Source organism: Melanerpes formicivorus, unplaced genomic scaffold (genome assembly GCF_026170545.1).
Source record: "Melanerpes formicivorus ecotype bairdi unplaced genomic scaffold, bMelFor1.0.p_v2 SCAF_66, whole genome shotgun sequence".
NCBI classification, from domain to species: Eukaryota; Metazoa; Chordata; class Aves; order Piciformes; family Picidae; genus Melanerpes; species Melanerpes formicivorus.
In genome coordinates, this window is record NW_027142418.1 from 347,097 (window position 1) to 364,398 (window position 17,302).

General features: G+C 50.2%; 1 protein-coding gene across 4 annotated transcripts in view; it reads left to right on the forward strand.

Annotated features, from left to right (window-relative positions):
* SUSD3 (sushi domain containing 3) overlaps window positions 1-14,880 on the forward strand; it is a 38,827-nt gene extending 23,947 nt beyond the window's left edge. The window contains exons 5-6 of one of the 4 annotated variants that reach the window (XM_068162581.1): window positions 425-589; window positions 13,379-14,866. In XM_068162581.1, coding sequence (XP_068018682.1) covers window positions 425-589; window positions 13,379-13,592 — 379 coding nt within the window. In that variant the 3' untranslated portion in view covers window positions 13,593-14,866. Of the gene's footprint in view, window positions 1-424; window positions 590-13,378 lie in introns of all 4 variants that reach the window. The other 3 variants (XM_068162582.1, XM_068162583.1, XM_068162584.1) reach the window with 3 other exon arrangements.
* Window positions 14,881-17,302: the final 2,422 nt, after the last annotated feature.

A 17,302-nucleotide genomic window follows, 5' to 3' on the forward strand; every position in this document is an offset into this window, starting at 1 on the left:
TCCTCACATCCAACCTAAACCTCCCATGACAGAACTGAAACCTGAATCCTCTTGTACTGTCTCTTGCTCTTTGGGAGAAGAGACCAACCTCCACCTTGCTACAATCTCCTTTCAGGGAGCTGTAGAGAGCCAGAAGGGCTCCCTGCCACTAACCCACATCCCTCAACACCACATCTGTGTGGCTTTTAAACACCTCCAGGAATGGAGACTCCACCACCATCCTGGGCAGCCTAAAATGTAAGGTACTTAAGCAAGTATTGAAGTCTCTGGACATTTGGCTTACACTTGAGCATGTGTTTAAGTGCTGCCCTCAGCAGCCCTGGGTCTGGATGTAAAGTGCTGTGAGCCAGAGCTGTGGGCAGATGAAGCTCAGGCATGCAGGCCTTCACCACAGTAATGGATTTACCCCTTGCTTTGCTCACAGAAACATGCAGCTATGGTACCAGCTCAGAGCTGAAGAACTGGAGCACATGCAAGCTGCTTACTTTGGTTTTAAGGGAAGAAACAATAACAACAACAAGAAACTCAGGAATAAAGCCACGTGTGGTGATGTGACCGACATGGCATACGATAACCAAGGCTTCCACAGGTAAGGCTGCTCCACTACAGGGTGCTTGAATAAGGTTGGTGGACAAGCTCCAGGAAGGGGATTCCTCAAAAATGCATTTCAAAGGGATGCTCCTGGAGTGATGGCAGTGCATTGCCAGGGCTCGTCCTTGACCTTGCCCGTCCATGGTGAATTAATGGTGAGCCAGCAGAGAAGCTGAGTGTGATCTCTCTCCTTGCTTCATTCCTCTGTCCCCAGCAGTGCCTGGTTAAGCCTGGGCTGCAGGGCTGGTTGCACCTGATTAACTGGAGAGAGGTTTGTAATTGGCTTTATTAAACTGATGCTAACTGCAGCAGAGGACAGGAAAGTCTCTCCTCTGTGGTGGGTAGCGGCTTCAAGGTGCCAGCTTGCCTAAGAGCCTTAGAAGAGGGGGCAGGAAGGGACACCAGGGACTGAAGGTGAGCTCTGGGTGTTACTGCTGATCCCCCAGTGACTCTGAAAGCTCTCTTGCAAAATACCAGTTCCTTACCAGGGACTGGACAGATAGGCAGAGTCCAACAGGATAGCATTCAACAAATCCAAGTGCCAGGTGCTGCACTTTGGCTACGGCAACCCCATGCAGAGCTACAGGCTGGGGTCAGAGTGGCTGGAGAGCTCCCAAACAGAGAGGGACCAGGGGGTGCTGATTGACAGCTGCCTAAACATGAGCCAGCAGTGTGCCCAGGTGGCCAAGAAGGCCAATGGCATCCTGGCCTGCATCAGGAATAGTGTGGCCAGCAGGAGCAGGGAAGTCATTGTGCCCCTGGACTCTGCATTGGTTAGGCCGCACCTTGAGTCCTGTGTCCAGTTCTGGGCCCCTCAGTTTAAGAAGGACATTGAGACACTTCAATGTGTCCAGAGAAGGGCAACAAAGCTGGGGAGAGGCCTTGAGCACAGCCCTGTGAGGAGAGGCTGAGGGAGCTGGGGTTGTTTAGCCTGGAGAAGAGGAGGCTCAGGGGTGACCTCATTGCCCTCTACAACTACCTGAAAGGTGGTTGTAGCCAGGAAGGGGTTGGTCTCTTCTCCCAGGCAGCCAGCACCAGAACAAGGGGACACAGTCTCAAGCTGCACTGGGGAGGTTTAGACTCGAGGTGAGGAGAAAGTTCTTCACTGAGCGAGCATGCTCCCTTGCCCAACTTTTCTGTGCAGCAGCATCTGTGATTTGTGCTGCTTACCTGCAGAAAGCAACTTTATGCATAGCCCAAACACGCTTCCATGTCACAGTGCAGCTGGAAATTATGTTCAGTTGGAACACTTGCACAAAAGCCTGATGGCTGCTTAATCAATTCCTGGCTCTGGGTGATTTCAGGAAGATGTATAAACCTCATTAAATGCTGATTATAACCTAAATGGTTTTTTAGAAGACTTAAGATGCACTTTTTAATTTTGGGCAACTTCCATCTGCTGCAACATTAATGTTTTGTCTGAGTGTAAGCTGCTTTTCACATAAGCTCCACCAGGGCTGCAAAACAGAGGTTAGTGCTCTGTGGGAGCCTCCAGCTCCTTCTGGGTTCTCCTGCACCACTCCACAGAGCAGGGGCTGCTGTTATCTCTGCCAAATTCCATAAGCCTTTTCTGCAGGGCAAGCACAGGGAATGTGCAGCCCCACTGGGGCCAAACATCAACAGGTTCATTATTTCTTCAGAAAACTGGAGAATGTGTTAAAAAATATGTTAGAAAACCTAGAAGATGTTGGGATCAAGAGCACCCTGATGAAGTGTGCAGATGACACCAAAATGAATGGAGAAGTTGGCACTCCAGAAGGAAGAGGCTACATTCCAGGATGACCTGGACAGGCTGCAGCAGTGGATTAGCAAGAACCTTATGAGAGACAAGTTGGGGGTCTGGCCCCTGGGAATACAGAACCCAGGTGTGCAGCTCAGACTGGGATCCACCTGGCTGCAAAGCAGCCCTCTGGAAAGGGACCTGGAGGGCTTGGTGGACAGCAAGCTCAGCATGAGTGCACAGCATGATGCAGCAGCAAAGAAAGCCAACAGGATGCTGCATCACCAAGGGCATCCCCAGCAGGGATAACAAAGTCCCACTCTGCTCAGTGCTGCTCAGGCCACACCTGGAGCACCATCTGCAGTTTTGGTCCCTGCTGTACAGAAAAGATGCAGACAGGCTGGGAAGTGTTCAGAGAAGGGCCAGGAGAATGATCAGAGGCCTGGCAGCCCTGCCACGGGAAGAAAGGCTGAGAGAGCTGGGGCTGATCAGCCTGGAGAAGGCTGAGGGGAGACCTTTTCACCATGGGCCAGGATGTAAAGGGTGGCTACCAGGCTCCCTTTGCACAAGGAGTCCCATGGCAAAGACAAGGGGTGATGGGGACAAGGTACTGCTGGGGACATTCCCATTGGACTCCAGAGGAAAATGTTCCACATGAGCGCAGTTGGACACTGGAATCATCTCTGAAGGGAAGCTGTGTCCCTACTTTGGACAGGACTCAGCTTGACAGGGTGCTGGGAGAGCACTGTCACCCCGAAGGGTTTGACCAGATGATGCTTGTGGTCCCTTCCAGCCTGGCACTCTGGGATATACAAACCTTGGTGAGGAATTGCAGAGGGCAGGAGGAGGAAGCCTGTGAGCTCTTTTCCCAGAACAACACACATGCTGTGTTCAGACCTGGCAAGCAAGGTCTGCTTCATTTCCAACATGCAGAGGTGATGTGATCCTGGCTAATTAGTAGCCAGGGCAAAAATCAGCTAGGAGAACAGCTGTATTATTCTGTGCACCCCAGAGAGAAGAGCCTACCTGCTCCACACAGAGCGGGTGGTGCTGCTTCTAATCAGAGATGGAAATGGCATTGAGACTGTGACAGACTCCAAATGAAGCTGTCTTGGAATTGCTCTTGGAGCAGGTGTGAGCCTCCACCAGTGTGTACCTTGTTCCCTTTCTTCACTCCAGTAAGGTCTGTTTAATCAGGGTTAATGAGTGATGCTCATTTCCACAGCTAAATTGTTAAATGGATAACTGTGCAGGATTAGAGGTAGGAATTTAGCTGATATCTCCAACCTTGTGGCTGCTGCTGGTGTGGTGGAGCTGAGAGCAGTGATTGTCCAAGGAAGTATCATAGTATCATAGTATCAGTCAGGGTTGGAAGGGACCACAAGGATCATCTAGTTCCAACCCCCCTGCCATGGGCAGGGACACCCCACACTAGATCAGGCTGGCCAGAGCCTCATCCAGCCTGGGCTTAAACACCTCCAGGGACGGGGCCTCAACCACCTCCCTGGACAACCCATTCCAGGGCTTCACCACTCTCATGGTGAAGAACCTTCTCCTCAAATCCAACCTGAATCTCCCCACCTCCAGCTTCATTCCATTCCCCCTAGTCCTATCACTACCTGAGATCCTGAGAAGTCCCTCCCCAGCCTTCCTGTAGCCCCCTTCAGATACTGCAAGGCCACAATGAGGTCACCTGGGAGCCTTCTCTTCTCCAGACTGAACAGCCCCAACTCCTTCAGTCTGTCCTCACAGGAGAGGTGCTCCAGCCCTCTGATCATCCTTGTGGCCCTGCTCTGGACCCGTTCCAGCACCTCCATATCCCTCTTGTAATAGGGGCTCCAGAAGTAAGTAAGTAAAGGCCTGTGGTGTGCTTGGAAAAAAGCAGCAAACCTGAGGGCAGGCAAGCCCAGAAGAGAGTCTGTGTATTGCTGTGTGGACATCAACTAGAGTGTGTGCACATCAACTAGAGTGTGGGCCCATGGTCACAAGCAAGCCAAAAGGTAACCTAACCAAGGCTCTGTAAGGCAGCTTCAGACCTGGCATTACCAAAAGGGTAGGCAAAGCCTGGCACGGGCTTCCTGGGGAGGTGGTCAATGCCCCAAGCCTGGCAGCGTTCAAGAGGCATTTGGACAATGCCCTCCAATTTTTGGTCAGCCCTAAAGTGGTCAGGTAGTTGGACTTTATGATAGCTGTAGATGACTTCCAGCTGAAAAATTTTATTCTAGTCTAATTATTTTCTAATGCTTATCCTATCCTATCCTATCCTATCCTATCCTATCCTATCCTATCCTATCCTATCCTATCCTATCCTATCCTATCCTATCCTAGTCTATTTCAATTCTAATTCTATTCTGTTCTTGTATAATGTTTCAGACATTTAGGGAAATGTGTACACTGCACCACTGGGCCTCTGAGCAAATCAGAGCTCCTACTTGTTTCTTCTAACAAGGGCCAAAGTAGCAGGGGAGTCTGATGTCTTTCTGAGGGCTGCAATACAAGGAGCTCTCTGTGGTACAGCCATAGGAAGTGGCTCTGTAGCAGCCTTAGAAGGGGAAGGCTGAGAGATGAGTGGTGACCTTGAGAAAGGAGTGGGTGGAGGCTGGGTAATTTGAGTTGTTTTTCTGACAGCATTTCCTTTCCTTAAAGAAATCTGTTCTGCTGCTTCTTCATGTAGCATCTGAAGTATCTCCAAGAGTAAGAACTCCTCCACCCTTGAAGCCGACCTCTCTGGAGCGTACCTTAGCCTATTGCTGACTAGAAAAGGATGCAGATCGTGTTCTTTTCAGGCTTCATTGAAATAGGTTTAGAGATTAACTGCAGATTAATATATTGGTTCACCACTTTAAGAATCAAACATACTGTAAGAACCAAAAACAGCCAGTGTGTTCAGCCAGGTAAGATATTGTGATGGCTTGCAGACTGATTTAGGGTTAAAAAACTATCACCTGCTCAAGTGGTACTGATGAGATCATCGTGGCTGGTAGGAGGTGACATAATGTGGATGCAAAAAGCTGATGGATAGAAGTATGAATGATGTAGAAGCTGTTGGACAGTTGAGGCTCCAGTATGCTGTTGTGGACCTGCCTACCACAAAGTGAGATCTTCCCCTCATGATCCGCACACGGAACCAAGGTGATGAAGACACAACTCTCACAGGGAAATGCTGAATTGCAGTGGCAAATACTCTGATTATAGTGAGCCCTGTTCTGGCTGCTTGGCTGCAGGAACAGTTTGCTTTAAAATGCTGAGAAATGTGTCTGCAAACACGTGGGATCATTAACTGCAAAGTGTAGATGGTGCCACCCCCTCCCTTTGGGTGTGAGGAATCCTAAGGAGAGCAAACAGAGTTATTTTTAGCAGAAAGCATTGGCAGCAGATTTGGGGTTTTTACAATATTTGAAGAGCTAACTAATGTTGAGCAGAGGCAGACAAGTTGTGACCCATGGGGCTGCTGGGAGGGACGTGTTTTCCCCAGCATGGCTTCTCAGAAGTTCAGAGCAGAGAGCAGAGATAGCAGGTTGCTGGTGATGCAGACCTTTGAGACAGATTAGCTGAAGAAAAGCAGCTGCCCTCTATGGCAGGGAGATTAGCTGTAGCTCTGGGCCATGTAGTTAGAGGAGAACAATGTGCATGGACCCCCAAAACAGCCCCTGGGGAGGATTGCTAGGCAGGGGCAGGGCTTGCCAGCACAGGGTTTTGTTGGGAACAGCTCTCACAGCCTGGCTGCAGTATGTATGGGGAGAAAAGCCTCAAATCGATTAAGTATGTTGTGCTCTCTTCAACGTTCTAAGAATTTAAAGTCTTCTCAATTCTGTGTGAGAATAAAACCAGGACTGCTGGCATCATCCACCCAAAGGGGGAAGACCTTCCTCAGGCCTGCTTGGGGTCAGACAGGCAATGTGGCTCCTGCTGAGGAGAGCCCCAGGCAGCATTTGGGGCTGCAGAGGAACAAGCACTTGAAACGCTGTGCTGAGTTTGAAATGGGTGTGTTCCTGGGCAGGATATGTTCTTTTGGAGTCAGTTATTTCCTGGTGAAGAATGATATCTGACCCTGCAGCAATCCTTCTTTGGAATAATTGTTTGGGCAACTACCACTGAAGGTGAAGACTCTCCTTCCATCCCCAGCAAACAGCCACGTGGAAGAGGCTGGACTTAGTCAGCTATTTGAGCAGGCAGCTTGTCCTCTGCCCTGTGACAGCAGAGTGTAAAATATCAGCAAAGAGAAGCTTAATGACAGCTGCCCCTCCTCTGTGCCAGCTACTGCTAATGTTTGAGAGGTGGAGGTGAATGCCAGCAGGAGACAGTGTTAAAGAAACTGGTGTCAAAAAGAAGAGTGAGGTCTCCCTGACCCAGGCATGAGGGTACCCTTACCACTGCTGGGGGGCAGCTGCAGCTGTTCCCCAGCTGAATGGATCCCAACAAGTGAGTTGCCTGGGGTAAGGCAGGCAAGCTCCATCAGCTTGCTTGTGAATCCCCAACTGAACTAGCAGCCTCCTCATTCCCTTAAGTTGTCCTGGCCATGCCTCTAGGAGAAATTAAAACATTCACAACCTAGCATAGCCCTTTGGGGCTTGCAAAGACACCAGAGAACCAAGCACTCCTCTGCTCCAGCCGTGGCATATTTACACATCAACACGTGCTGGCCCAGGAGAAATACAGACGGGGAGTAAAGAGAGCTCCTTTCAGTTTGCATCAGCTTCCTCATTGTGCTGAGGAATAGCCACCCCTAGAGAAGCCTGTCTGCTTTGCTTTCTCAACTTAACAGTCCTGTAACCTCCCCCTCTACTCTGCCCTGGTGAGGCCACACATGGAGTATTGTGTCCAGCTCTGGGCTTCCTGGTTCAAGAGGAATGGGGAACTACTGGAGAGTCCAACAGAAGGCCACAAGTATCCCTTCTACAAGGAGAGGCTGAGAGACCTGGAGCTGTTTAGCCTGGAAAAGAGCAGACTGAGAGGGGATCTTACAAATACATATAAGTGTCTAAAGGGTGGAGGTCATGAGGATGGGGCTGGGATCTCCTCAGTGGTGGCCACTGATAGGTCAAGGGGCAGTGGGTACAAACTAGAACACAGGAGGCTTCGCTTGAACTTCTTCAGTGTGAGAGTGCTGGAGCCCTGGAGCAGGCTGCCCAGAGAGGTTGTGCAGTCTCCTTCTCTGGAGACTTTCAAACCCTGCCTGGACACATTCTTGTGCAACCTTATCTAGGCAAACCTTCATCAGCAGGGGTTTGGACAAGATGATCTCCAGAGGTCTCTTCCAACCCCTACCATTCTATGAACAGATGCTCCTTTGCCTCAGACATGCTGCTATTTTGCAAGGGAGAATCGCTGCTCCAGTGTTTTCCCCACCCAGGGAGGTGTGAAGTTAGCCATAAACTACTGCCTTTTGAACCTCTGTCAGCTAGGACAACGTGTCCAGGTTAGAAATCCAGCTAAAGGGCAGCACACACTTGGTATGGAAGCAGTTGTGCATTCCACATTCAGACTCTTTGGAGGTGAACTCTTTCACACACATCTAGGTCAAGTATAAAACATCCCCTATGAAACAGCTTACCTGACCACAAGAGTGACTCAGATGGCAAAGCCCATGGCTCAGGAGGTTCAAGTCCTCCTTTCAGATGGCCACTAAAGCTGGAGCATATTACCTAGAACAAAAAAATTCTCTTCTGCAGAGAAGCAGGCTGGGAGGTTGTCTTGGTGTAAGGGGCTAGAGAGGCTTACAGCTACTCTTAAATTAGTTAAAGAGAAACTCCACATGAGGATTGGGTAGAAATACAGAGTATTGCTGGAAGTTCAGGTGGAAGTGCTGTTAATAAACTACATGCTGTGGTGCAAAGAATAGCAAATACAAAGCAATCCATAGGCCACAGTTCTACAAAACCTCCTTAGGCCAAAGCTTCTGAAAACCTCCACCTTGGCAAGCTTTTACAGACATTGTCCCACCCTGCAGCTGTCCCACCTTGAGCTTCTCCACTCATTAAGAGTTTATTCCCCTCTAGTTTGTTACTGCTGTGCTCTGTGCTCTCCTCCACCACCACTCAGAGACCAAAAGCTTCCAGTACCTTCTGACACAGATGTCACAAGGGAAGACAAAGCAGGGGAAGTGAGCTGTGGTTTCATCTTGGGGCCCTGTCACAAAGGTAGGGCAGCTGGCTTCTGCACCATGCTGATAACACTGTCCCACAGAATTCTCCTGGACAAACTGGCTGCTCATGGCTTGGCTGAGCAGTGCTCTGCTGCATACAGCACTGGCTGGATAGGCCCAGAGAGGGGTGGTCAAAGGAGTTAAATCCAGCTGGGGTCACCAGTGGTGTTCTGCAGGGCTCAGTGTGGAGACCACTTCTGTTTAATATCTTTGTTGCTGATCTTGATAAGGACACAGAGTGGATCAGCACTAAGTTCTCAGATGGCACCAAGTCAGGTGGCAGTGTTGATCTGCAGGAGGGGAGGGAGGCTCTGCAGAGGGACTTGGAGAGATTGGATCCATGGCCAGCATTACCAGGGTGAGCTCCAACAAGGCCAAGTGCCAGGTCCTGCACCTGGGGCACAACAACCCCGAGCAATTCAGTCACTAATTGTGGCCTTCCAGTATCTGAAGGGGGCCTACAGGAAGGCTGGAGAGGGACTGCTCAGGATCTCAGGTAGTGATAGGACTAGGGGGAATGGAATGAAGCTGGAGGTGGGGAGATTCAGGCTAGATGTGAGGAGGAGGTTCTTCACCATGAGAGTGGTGAAACCCTGGAATGGGTTGTCCAGGGAGGTGGTCGAGGCCCCGTTCCTGGAGGCGTTTAAGCCCAGGCTGGATGAGGCTCTGGCCAGGCTGATCTAGTGTGGGGTGTCCCTGCCCATGGCAGGGGGGTTGGAACTAGATGATCCTTGTGGTCCCTTCCAACCCTGAATGAAACTATGAAACTATGAAATGCTGCAGGCTTGGAGCAGTGTGGCTGAAAAGCTGCTGGCAGAAAGGGACCTGGGGTGCTGATGGACAAGCAGCTGAACAGGAGCCAGCAGTGTGCCCAGGTGGCCAAGAAAGCCAAAGGCATCCTGGCTGGGATCAGCAATGCTGTGTCCAGCAGGAGCAGGGCAGGGATTGTCCCCTGGCACTCAGCTCTGGGGAGGCCACACCTCGAGTGCTGTGCCCAGTTTGGGGCAGCTCAGTCCAAGAGAGATGTGGAGGTGCTGGAGCCAGGGCAGAGGAGGGCAAGGAAGCTGTGAAGGGCCTGGAGAATAAATCTGGTGAGGAGTGACAGAAGGAGCTGGGGATGGTTAGTGTGAAACAGAGCAGGCTGAGGAGACACCTCATGTACCTGAGGTTTTTTAGTCTGGAGAGAAGACTAGAGGGATCTGATCAATGTCTATCAATAGCTGAGGGCTGGGGGCCAGGAAGGAAGGGACAGAGACAGCCTCTGCTCACTGTGCCCTGGAATAGGTCAAGGGGCAAGGAATAGAAACTATAGCACAGAATGTTCTACCTCAACATGAGGAGAAACTTCTTGACTGTGAGGGTCCCAGAGCACTGGAACAGGCTGCTCAGAGTGGGGAGGAGTCACCAGCCCTGGATGGTTGGTTGGATGTGGTGCTTGGGCATATGTAGAGCTATGTAGAGTTGGGTCAGTGGCTGGACTTGGTGATCCCAAGGGTCTCTTCCAACCTGAATGATTCTGCGATTCTGTGATGTCTGAATTCCCACCCTAGTGCCATGGCAGTGGTGTGGAGGGTGTGTGCAGCAACATGTGCTTCCAATAGAGCTGCTATTATTGTTCTCATAATGCTTCCATGATTACCCCAGGGTCTTGTCCAAAGCCCCCAGACATACAGCAACAACAACAAAAAAATCCCCTCCCATCCTCTAGTATAATGCTCTCTTTTCAGAGCCAGTGCCAGCACGAGGCAGTAGTGTGACAGCCCCACTGCTCTGAGTTCTCACACTTCTCAGATGTCCTGTTAGCAGCAGCTTCCCCTCCAGCTAGGAATAGCTCTCAAGACACACAAAGCAAAATTCTTCTGAATCCTCTACAATCCACTGACAATTGCTGTGGTGGCTGCTCCGCTCCCCGGACAGGAGCTCTGACTTGGGCTGGCAAATAAAGCCTGTCCTTGTCCAATGCATTGTGCATCTAGCTAGGCTATTCTGCACCTCACATCCTCGGGTGGGTTTGCATTTCCAGATAAGAGTGCAGGGAGGTCTCTAATCCTCTTACTGTGATGGTTTGAAGTAGCCCTGCTGGAAACTCGAGTTACAGAAAGTTGAAGCACTTGGAAAAAAAGTCTTATTTGTTGGGGACAGAGCTGAGAGCTCCAAGGATGGAAGAGCAGACTGAAGGCTGTGTCTGACTGATAGCCATGTGTGCAGAGGAGAGCCCACTGCCTGCATTTATCTGTCCCTGGTTGACACTGCAGCCCTCTTAATCTTCTCAGCCTCTGTTCAGGTGGCACTCCACGGACATCGCTGTCCATCTGATGTCCATGGGGCTCAGGTACTGCAGTGAAGGGAGGGTGCCCTCTGTCACCTCATCCCAGACTTACTTCAGTGTGTGGAAGTTTAGTGGTTCCCAGAAAGGGAGGCAGAGATTGTTCAGCCAGGGGTGCAGCTGTCCTCCAAGTACGATTTTAGCCAGTTGGAGTTTCTGAGGTGTTGGTGGGCTCTGTGCAGTTGCAGTTACCAGGGCAGAGCTTCACAGGAGAAACCTCCAGATGGGCTGAATTCCCCCAAGTGTTTATTGCACAGCAGCCAGAATGCCTGGGCTTGAACTATGATCCTGCCAGGGCTATTTGCAAGGGCTCTGCCTACCCTGTGCAAAACTTTATCCCAAACCTTCTCCCCATACACACTCTTCTGGTTTTTACTTGGCAGCTGTTGTCTGCCATCTCGAGAAGATGGAGCTGAGTTTCTTGTTCTATGGAAGTCAAAAAAAAAGGTACAGAAGCAAATACCTCAGAAGATTTTCTGCAGCATTACTCCCCTGTCCCTGCAGGTGTTCAAAAAAAGGGGACTGGATGTGGCACTTGGAGCCATGGTTTAGTTGTCAGGAGGCATTAGGTATTAGGTAATAGGTTAGACTTGATGATCTCTGAGGTCTTCTTCAACCTGGCTGATTCTGTGATTCTATTCTATGATTCTACTCCATGTACCTTCAGTTCCCTGATGGCAAGCCACAGGGGCACTCAGGTGCTTGAGGGCTTGTTGACACACCAAGATGAAAGGCACAGCTGAGACAGTGCAGGTCAATAAAAATTGGGTAAAGGGCCCAGGCTGCTTTCTTGAGAGACAGAGGAGTTTGTGGTGGTTGTGGGGAAACTCTGCTCCTCTGAGCACCCCCTTGCTGGGTGTATTCTGACTGTGCTGATGCAGAGCCTTCTTGCATCAAATGCTGAGGTATTTTAAGATGCCTTTACACTAGCAGCTGTAGCTCATGACCCAGACAGTTTTGTAATGCAGCTTTCCAGTGAAGAGCAAAATTTATTCTCCTGTACAGGAAAGATGTATCTGCAGCACCTGCTCTGTGCCAGCACAGCAAACCTTTGGTGGTGTTTCCTGTCATTCCCCTGCAGTTCCTCTATGTGCACACATCTCTGAGCATTCCTGCTGGCTTTCTGCAGCTGAGAACAGCAGAATGCTGCTTCTGGCTCCTGCCAGCTTTTCATATGCAAAAGGGTAAGACCACATTGTCCTGGATGTGGGTGTGCAAGCTGCTGTGTTCAGTTCATTTACACATTGTGATGGTTCAGAGGAAGCTAGAGGAGCTACATGAACAAGCTCACCTGCAGGGAATGTGGGACAAGCAACTTTGGCATCTGCCTGCACACCAGCAGCTGCTGCGGCGTGACTGATGCTCTACAAAAGCACACCTTCTCAGTCTGCACCCAGCTGGCACAGAGCAGAGGGGCTCTGGTTTACCTGCCATGTGCTTAGAGCTGGCTGCATCCATCACACTTCCTGCAGCAGAGTTCAAGAATAAGCTGAATTCCTGAATGATTGTATGGAGTTTACTGAGCATCATTTCAGCAGCTTTGCCACCTGCATCTGCTGCTGCTGCTGCTCTGCTACACCAGCTCTGCTGGGTGGTTTGCTTCTGCCTCAGTCCCTGTGCCACACCAGCTCTGCTGGGTGGTTTGCTTCTGCCTCAGTCCCTGTGCCACACCAGCTCTGCTGGGTGGTTTGCTTCTGGCTCAGTCCCTGTGCCACACCAGCTCTGCTGGGTGGTTTGCTTCTGCCTCAGTCCCTGTGCCACACCAGCTCTGCTGGGTGGTTTGCTTCTGGCTCAGTCCCTGTGCCACACCAGCACTGCTGGGTGGTTTGCTTCTGGCTCAGTCCCTGTGCCGCACCAGCACTGCTGGGTGGTTTGCTTCTGGCTCAGTCCCTGTGCCACACCAGCTCTGCTGGGTGGTTTGCTTCTGGCTCAGTCCCTGTGCCACACCAGCTCTGCTGGGTGGTTTGCTGCCTGGGCCAGTGGGCTGTGCTGGTTTATCCCACAGCTGGGCAAACCCTCCTTTCCTGGTGTGGAAAGGTGAGGTGCAGGATGGTTTGGTGACCACCAGTGTTGCATGCACAAACACCTGGAGAGCACAGCCCCTTCAGGCTCCTCGGGGTGAGCCAGGCAGTAGCCAGGTCAGGCAGTCAGGGGCTAGCACAAGGCACAATGCAACTGCACTGCACTGGCATCACTGGCAGTTCTGCAAAGAACACCTCAGATCCCACTGAGCACAGCTGGCACTTGTGCCCCCAGCAGTGCTCTACTAACCAAGTAAGGATTTCCCTTCTGCACCACTCTCAGCACTCAAGTGTTCTTAGCAATATTCTCTAGATAGCCTAACATTAAATTGAAGCTGGAGACTCATTTGATGGAACACAAACAAATAACATCTGTCCCAACCACCCTCCCAAGTCTTTTTTCAAGGTCTCCATCAGCTTTTACAGAGGCACAGTTACTTGCCCCACTGCTGCCAGCTGGTTGTAGTGCTAAGTGAGCCCATATGTTACAGCAGAAGCTGCTGATAAAATAAAATGGATTGGACAGTTCTGTAGAGCAGATGAAACAGAAATAACTTCTTCTTTCATGCCCACAGGTTCCAGGAGGAGTGGCCTCGGGACATCACAGCTCGTGGCTGCTGCAAAGACAACACTCATCTGCCTAGCTTAGCCAAGAGCGTGGGTGCAGCAGTGACACAGCCTGTGCCAGGACACACCACTGCAGGACACACAGGGAGCTCAGTACATGTCGTGGAAGTCTATGGACATCAGGAGAGCCACAGCAAAGCAGGCTGCCAGATACCTGGGTAGCTGGTGTCTGAAAGACAATTGCTCCTCTGGACCAAATGAATTTAGATAGAAACACGTGCCTTAAGGACAACACAGGAAGTGAATTAGTCCTGTGAATTTGAAAGTTTTCTATATTCCAAGATTAATTAAGAGAAATGCTTCATGGTTTGATAGAAATAACAGAATGCATGTGGAGGCTGGCAGCTCATAGCCATTCCCTACAGAGGTGCTGTGACCATGCAAAGGCATAGTTATCCTTCTGTACATCTAGAGAAATCGTAGCCACTTTGTAGGTTTGCCTCATACAGAGTCACTTATGATAACTACACATTCACAAGGCTCAAACCTGCTCTTAACCAGTGCTTTTGGTAAGCATTCCAGGATGAACACCTCCCCCCTGCCCCCATATTTTTACACGGTAGTATGTTAGAGCTACAATAAAGTTCTGGTTTTAATTAAAAGCCCTCCTGCCGTTTTGTACCAGGAAGGGCTTTTTTGTCTCATTCCTCTGTGCCACATTTAGAGACTGTGTGGGACTGGCTGCAGCAGAGGCACACCTCCAAATCACCAGCCTGTTAGAGAGGGGAGAGCACCCAGAGGGATGTGCTGCCTTGCTGTGGCATCCTTGACCTCAAGAGGCAGCACGTCAGCGGCACCTGCGGCTGGGGTCTGTGTTACAGCGTGGTGGATGCAGCCCTCCTGGAGCAGCGTGGCACAGCTGGCTGCTGCAGCTGCCCTGGGAGAGCACTCCAAGCAAAGGGGTAATGCAGCTTTTTGGAAGCCTGCCTCCTTTACCTGTTCTTGACCTTCTCACTCTGTGAGGAAACGAGGTTGTGGGATTTTCCTGTCCATTTTGAACAGTGAAGGAACTGCTCCAGCTCTCACCCTGCTGTTATGTGTGCACACGTGAATATCTTGTGGTTACAGTACAGGTTGAAGCCTTATTCATTCTCCTGTCATCAGCTGCCTATTGTCTGTTATCATATTCCTACCATGATGGACATGTGCTCTTACAGCAAACTCCAGTAACTGTTTTATTGTATACCCTGATGGTTAGGAATCCAAATAGCCTCTTAAGGCCTTCAGTTCTGAAGTGTTGGGTTTGAAATTCAAACTATTGTAGCTTGCTGGAGGCCTAGAAATGCCCTGTTCCATCCTGGCTGTGCTCAGCAGAGATCTCAAATGTGCTTGAACTTCAGCTATATGGAAATGGCAGTAAAGAGGCTGTTTTGTTGTTCCTAATAAACTCAGTTCTATACATTATGGCAGGCTGCACCCCTGCAATGCACTGCTTCACCTGTGCTGCAAAGAGGAGAAGGGACATGCTTCTCAGCTCTCATTGCAATTTAATTCTCTATTCATTGAATTCATGCTAGCCAGTGTTTATCAGAGCATATTTGTGCTGTGAACCATTTTGCCTGCAGTTTTTGTGGTACCCTGCCAGACCCAGCCAGCTTTGGTACCCAACTGTGCTCCTGCATCCCATATGCAGCATTTGCCTCTGTCTGTGTGCAGGGCTGGCAGCAGTTCTGTTGCCTGTCCCACACTGCCAGCCCAGCTCCATTGCCTGTCCCACACACCACCAGCCTGGCTGCAGCTATACCAGGCAGCTCACAGGGTTGATGGTGATGATTGTGAGGATGCAAAGGGGTCAAAAAGTTTTGGAGAAGGTGCATCATAAAGACTCAGTGCAAGGCAGTGCCTAAGGAGGGCTGTCTGGAGCCCTGTGCAGGGTGACCTCAAGTGGCAAATGAGAAGCAATGATGTGGAATTTCTGCACAAAGCTATGATCCCAACCATTACAGCAGCAGCTCTTCCCCACTGCTGGCATGGGGCTTTCTGGCAGGACAGCTCAGATGGCTGTGCTCCATCCCCCAGAGGAAAGCTCTCCCAGGTCCTGTTAGAGAGCAAAGGCTTGGACAGCATCAATGGTGAAAGTCCACAGATGGAGGAAAACAAACAGAGGAAATTTAGATTGGACATTAGGATGAAGTCCTTTACTATGAGGGTGGTGGAACACTGGCACAGATTGAACAGGAGTTGGTGGAGACCCCATCCCTGGAGACATTCAAGGTCAGGCTTGATGGGGCTCTGAGCAACCTGATCAAGTTGGGGATATCCTTGCTTACTGCAGGGGAGCTGGACAAGGTGACCTCTAGAGGTCCCTTCCAAGCCAGCACATTCTGTGATTCCATGAAAATAAGCCTCAATCACTAAGGAATTAGCTAAGCAATATTTGACCCATCATCAGCACAGCTTCATGAAACTGTGCAGGGACAAAGCAGGTCTCAGAAGATGAGACAGGGCAACTTTGACTAATAAGGGGAGAGCAGAGAACCTCAAGAACTAACAGAATGAATGATGGTGGTGGAGGCACCATCACTGGAAGTGTTTAAGAGGAGACTGGATAAGGCACTTGGTGCCATGGTTTAGTTGATCAGATGGTGTTGGGTGATGGGTTGGACTTGATGATCTAGAGGGTCTTTTCCAACCTGGTTAACTCCTAGTCTAGTCTAGTCTAGTCTTCTCTGACCCCCAGCAAGAGTGTAGGACAATGACTAAGCAATCAGTTGGCAAATGTGGCACATCTCAACCCAGGTTTAAACAGAGCTGGAGGCACAGAAGGGAGCTGCTCTCTAATGCCCTGCCTGCCCTCTTTAAACCACATGGAGGGTGGCCCAATTATGCTCCATCCTGCCTCCCTGCAGCGCTTTTGAACTTCCTTCCTCTTCCACTCCCCTGTGATGATGCTAACTGGGCTTCAGGACTGAGCCCCCTGGCATTTTCATTTTACCATGTGACTGTAAAATGCACTAATACCACTGCATGTCACTGAGTGAAATCAATGCATTTGCTGGAACATCCAGGTCAATGTGCTGCGTGAGGAGGGAGAGCAGCTACCCTGCTCTCCAGATGAGGCCAGGCTGAGTAGTGTTTGATGGGGGAAAACAAAACCTTGAGCTGACAAGAGCGTTGATAGCCATGTGCAGAAGCAGAGAAGGCAGCAGATTTACTGCCTGTGCCAGAGCACTGGGCTGCTGTCATTTCTTTGTCTAACACAAGACAGCAAAGTTACAAGCCAAGGGAACAGCACTCGTGCTGGTTCTGTAAGATTTGCGGCTCGGTTCCCTCTGGGGCCGTGCTTAGTTTATGACAGCTGCACCCCCTGGAGTTAGCTTTATTGCTCATGTAAACATTATTTATTGTCAGAAGGAAAATAAGTGCTGTGCAGGAAGGAGATGAAAGCAGAGGAGAATCTAAAATAGACGTTTCAAACCTCTTATTTATTACATTAACCCTTAAAAGTTTGCCAGCCAGCAGTTTCAAGTGGATCCAGGCTCCATTTCTGCTACAGAAGTGCCTTGTGTACTTTCCTGGAGCTGCTGGCTCGAGCTTCAAGGACAAGTTAAAATGCTAGAAAGTGCAGAAGCAAGCACAAGGCAGCCCTCTCCCTGCACAGATGCTTAGGGTTTCTTTGATGTGTGCTGCAGCAGGACAGGACAGCACAGGACAGGACAGGACACTTCTTCACAGATTTAGAACCTGCACCAGTGTTTATCAGAGCAGTTCCTTACTTACATTCCTTCACCCTGCATTTTAAAGCTGCTTTCCTACAGCAGGTGACTCTGCTGAGGGTGTTGACTGGTCTGATGCTAAGCCCTGTGCCTGCAGCAGCACATCCTTACAGACACATTTCACCTGCATTTGTGCTACCTTACTGCTGCTGTCTG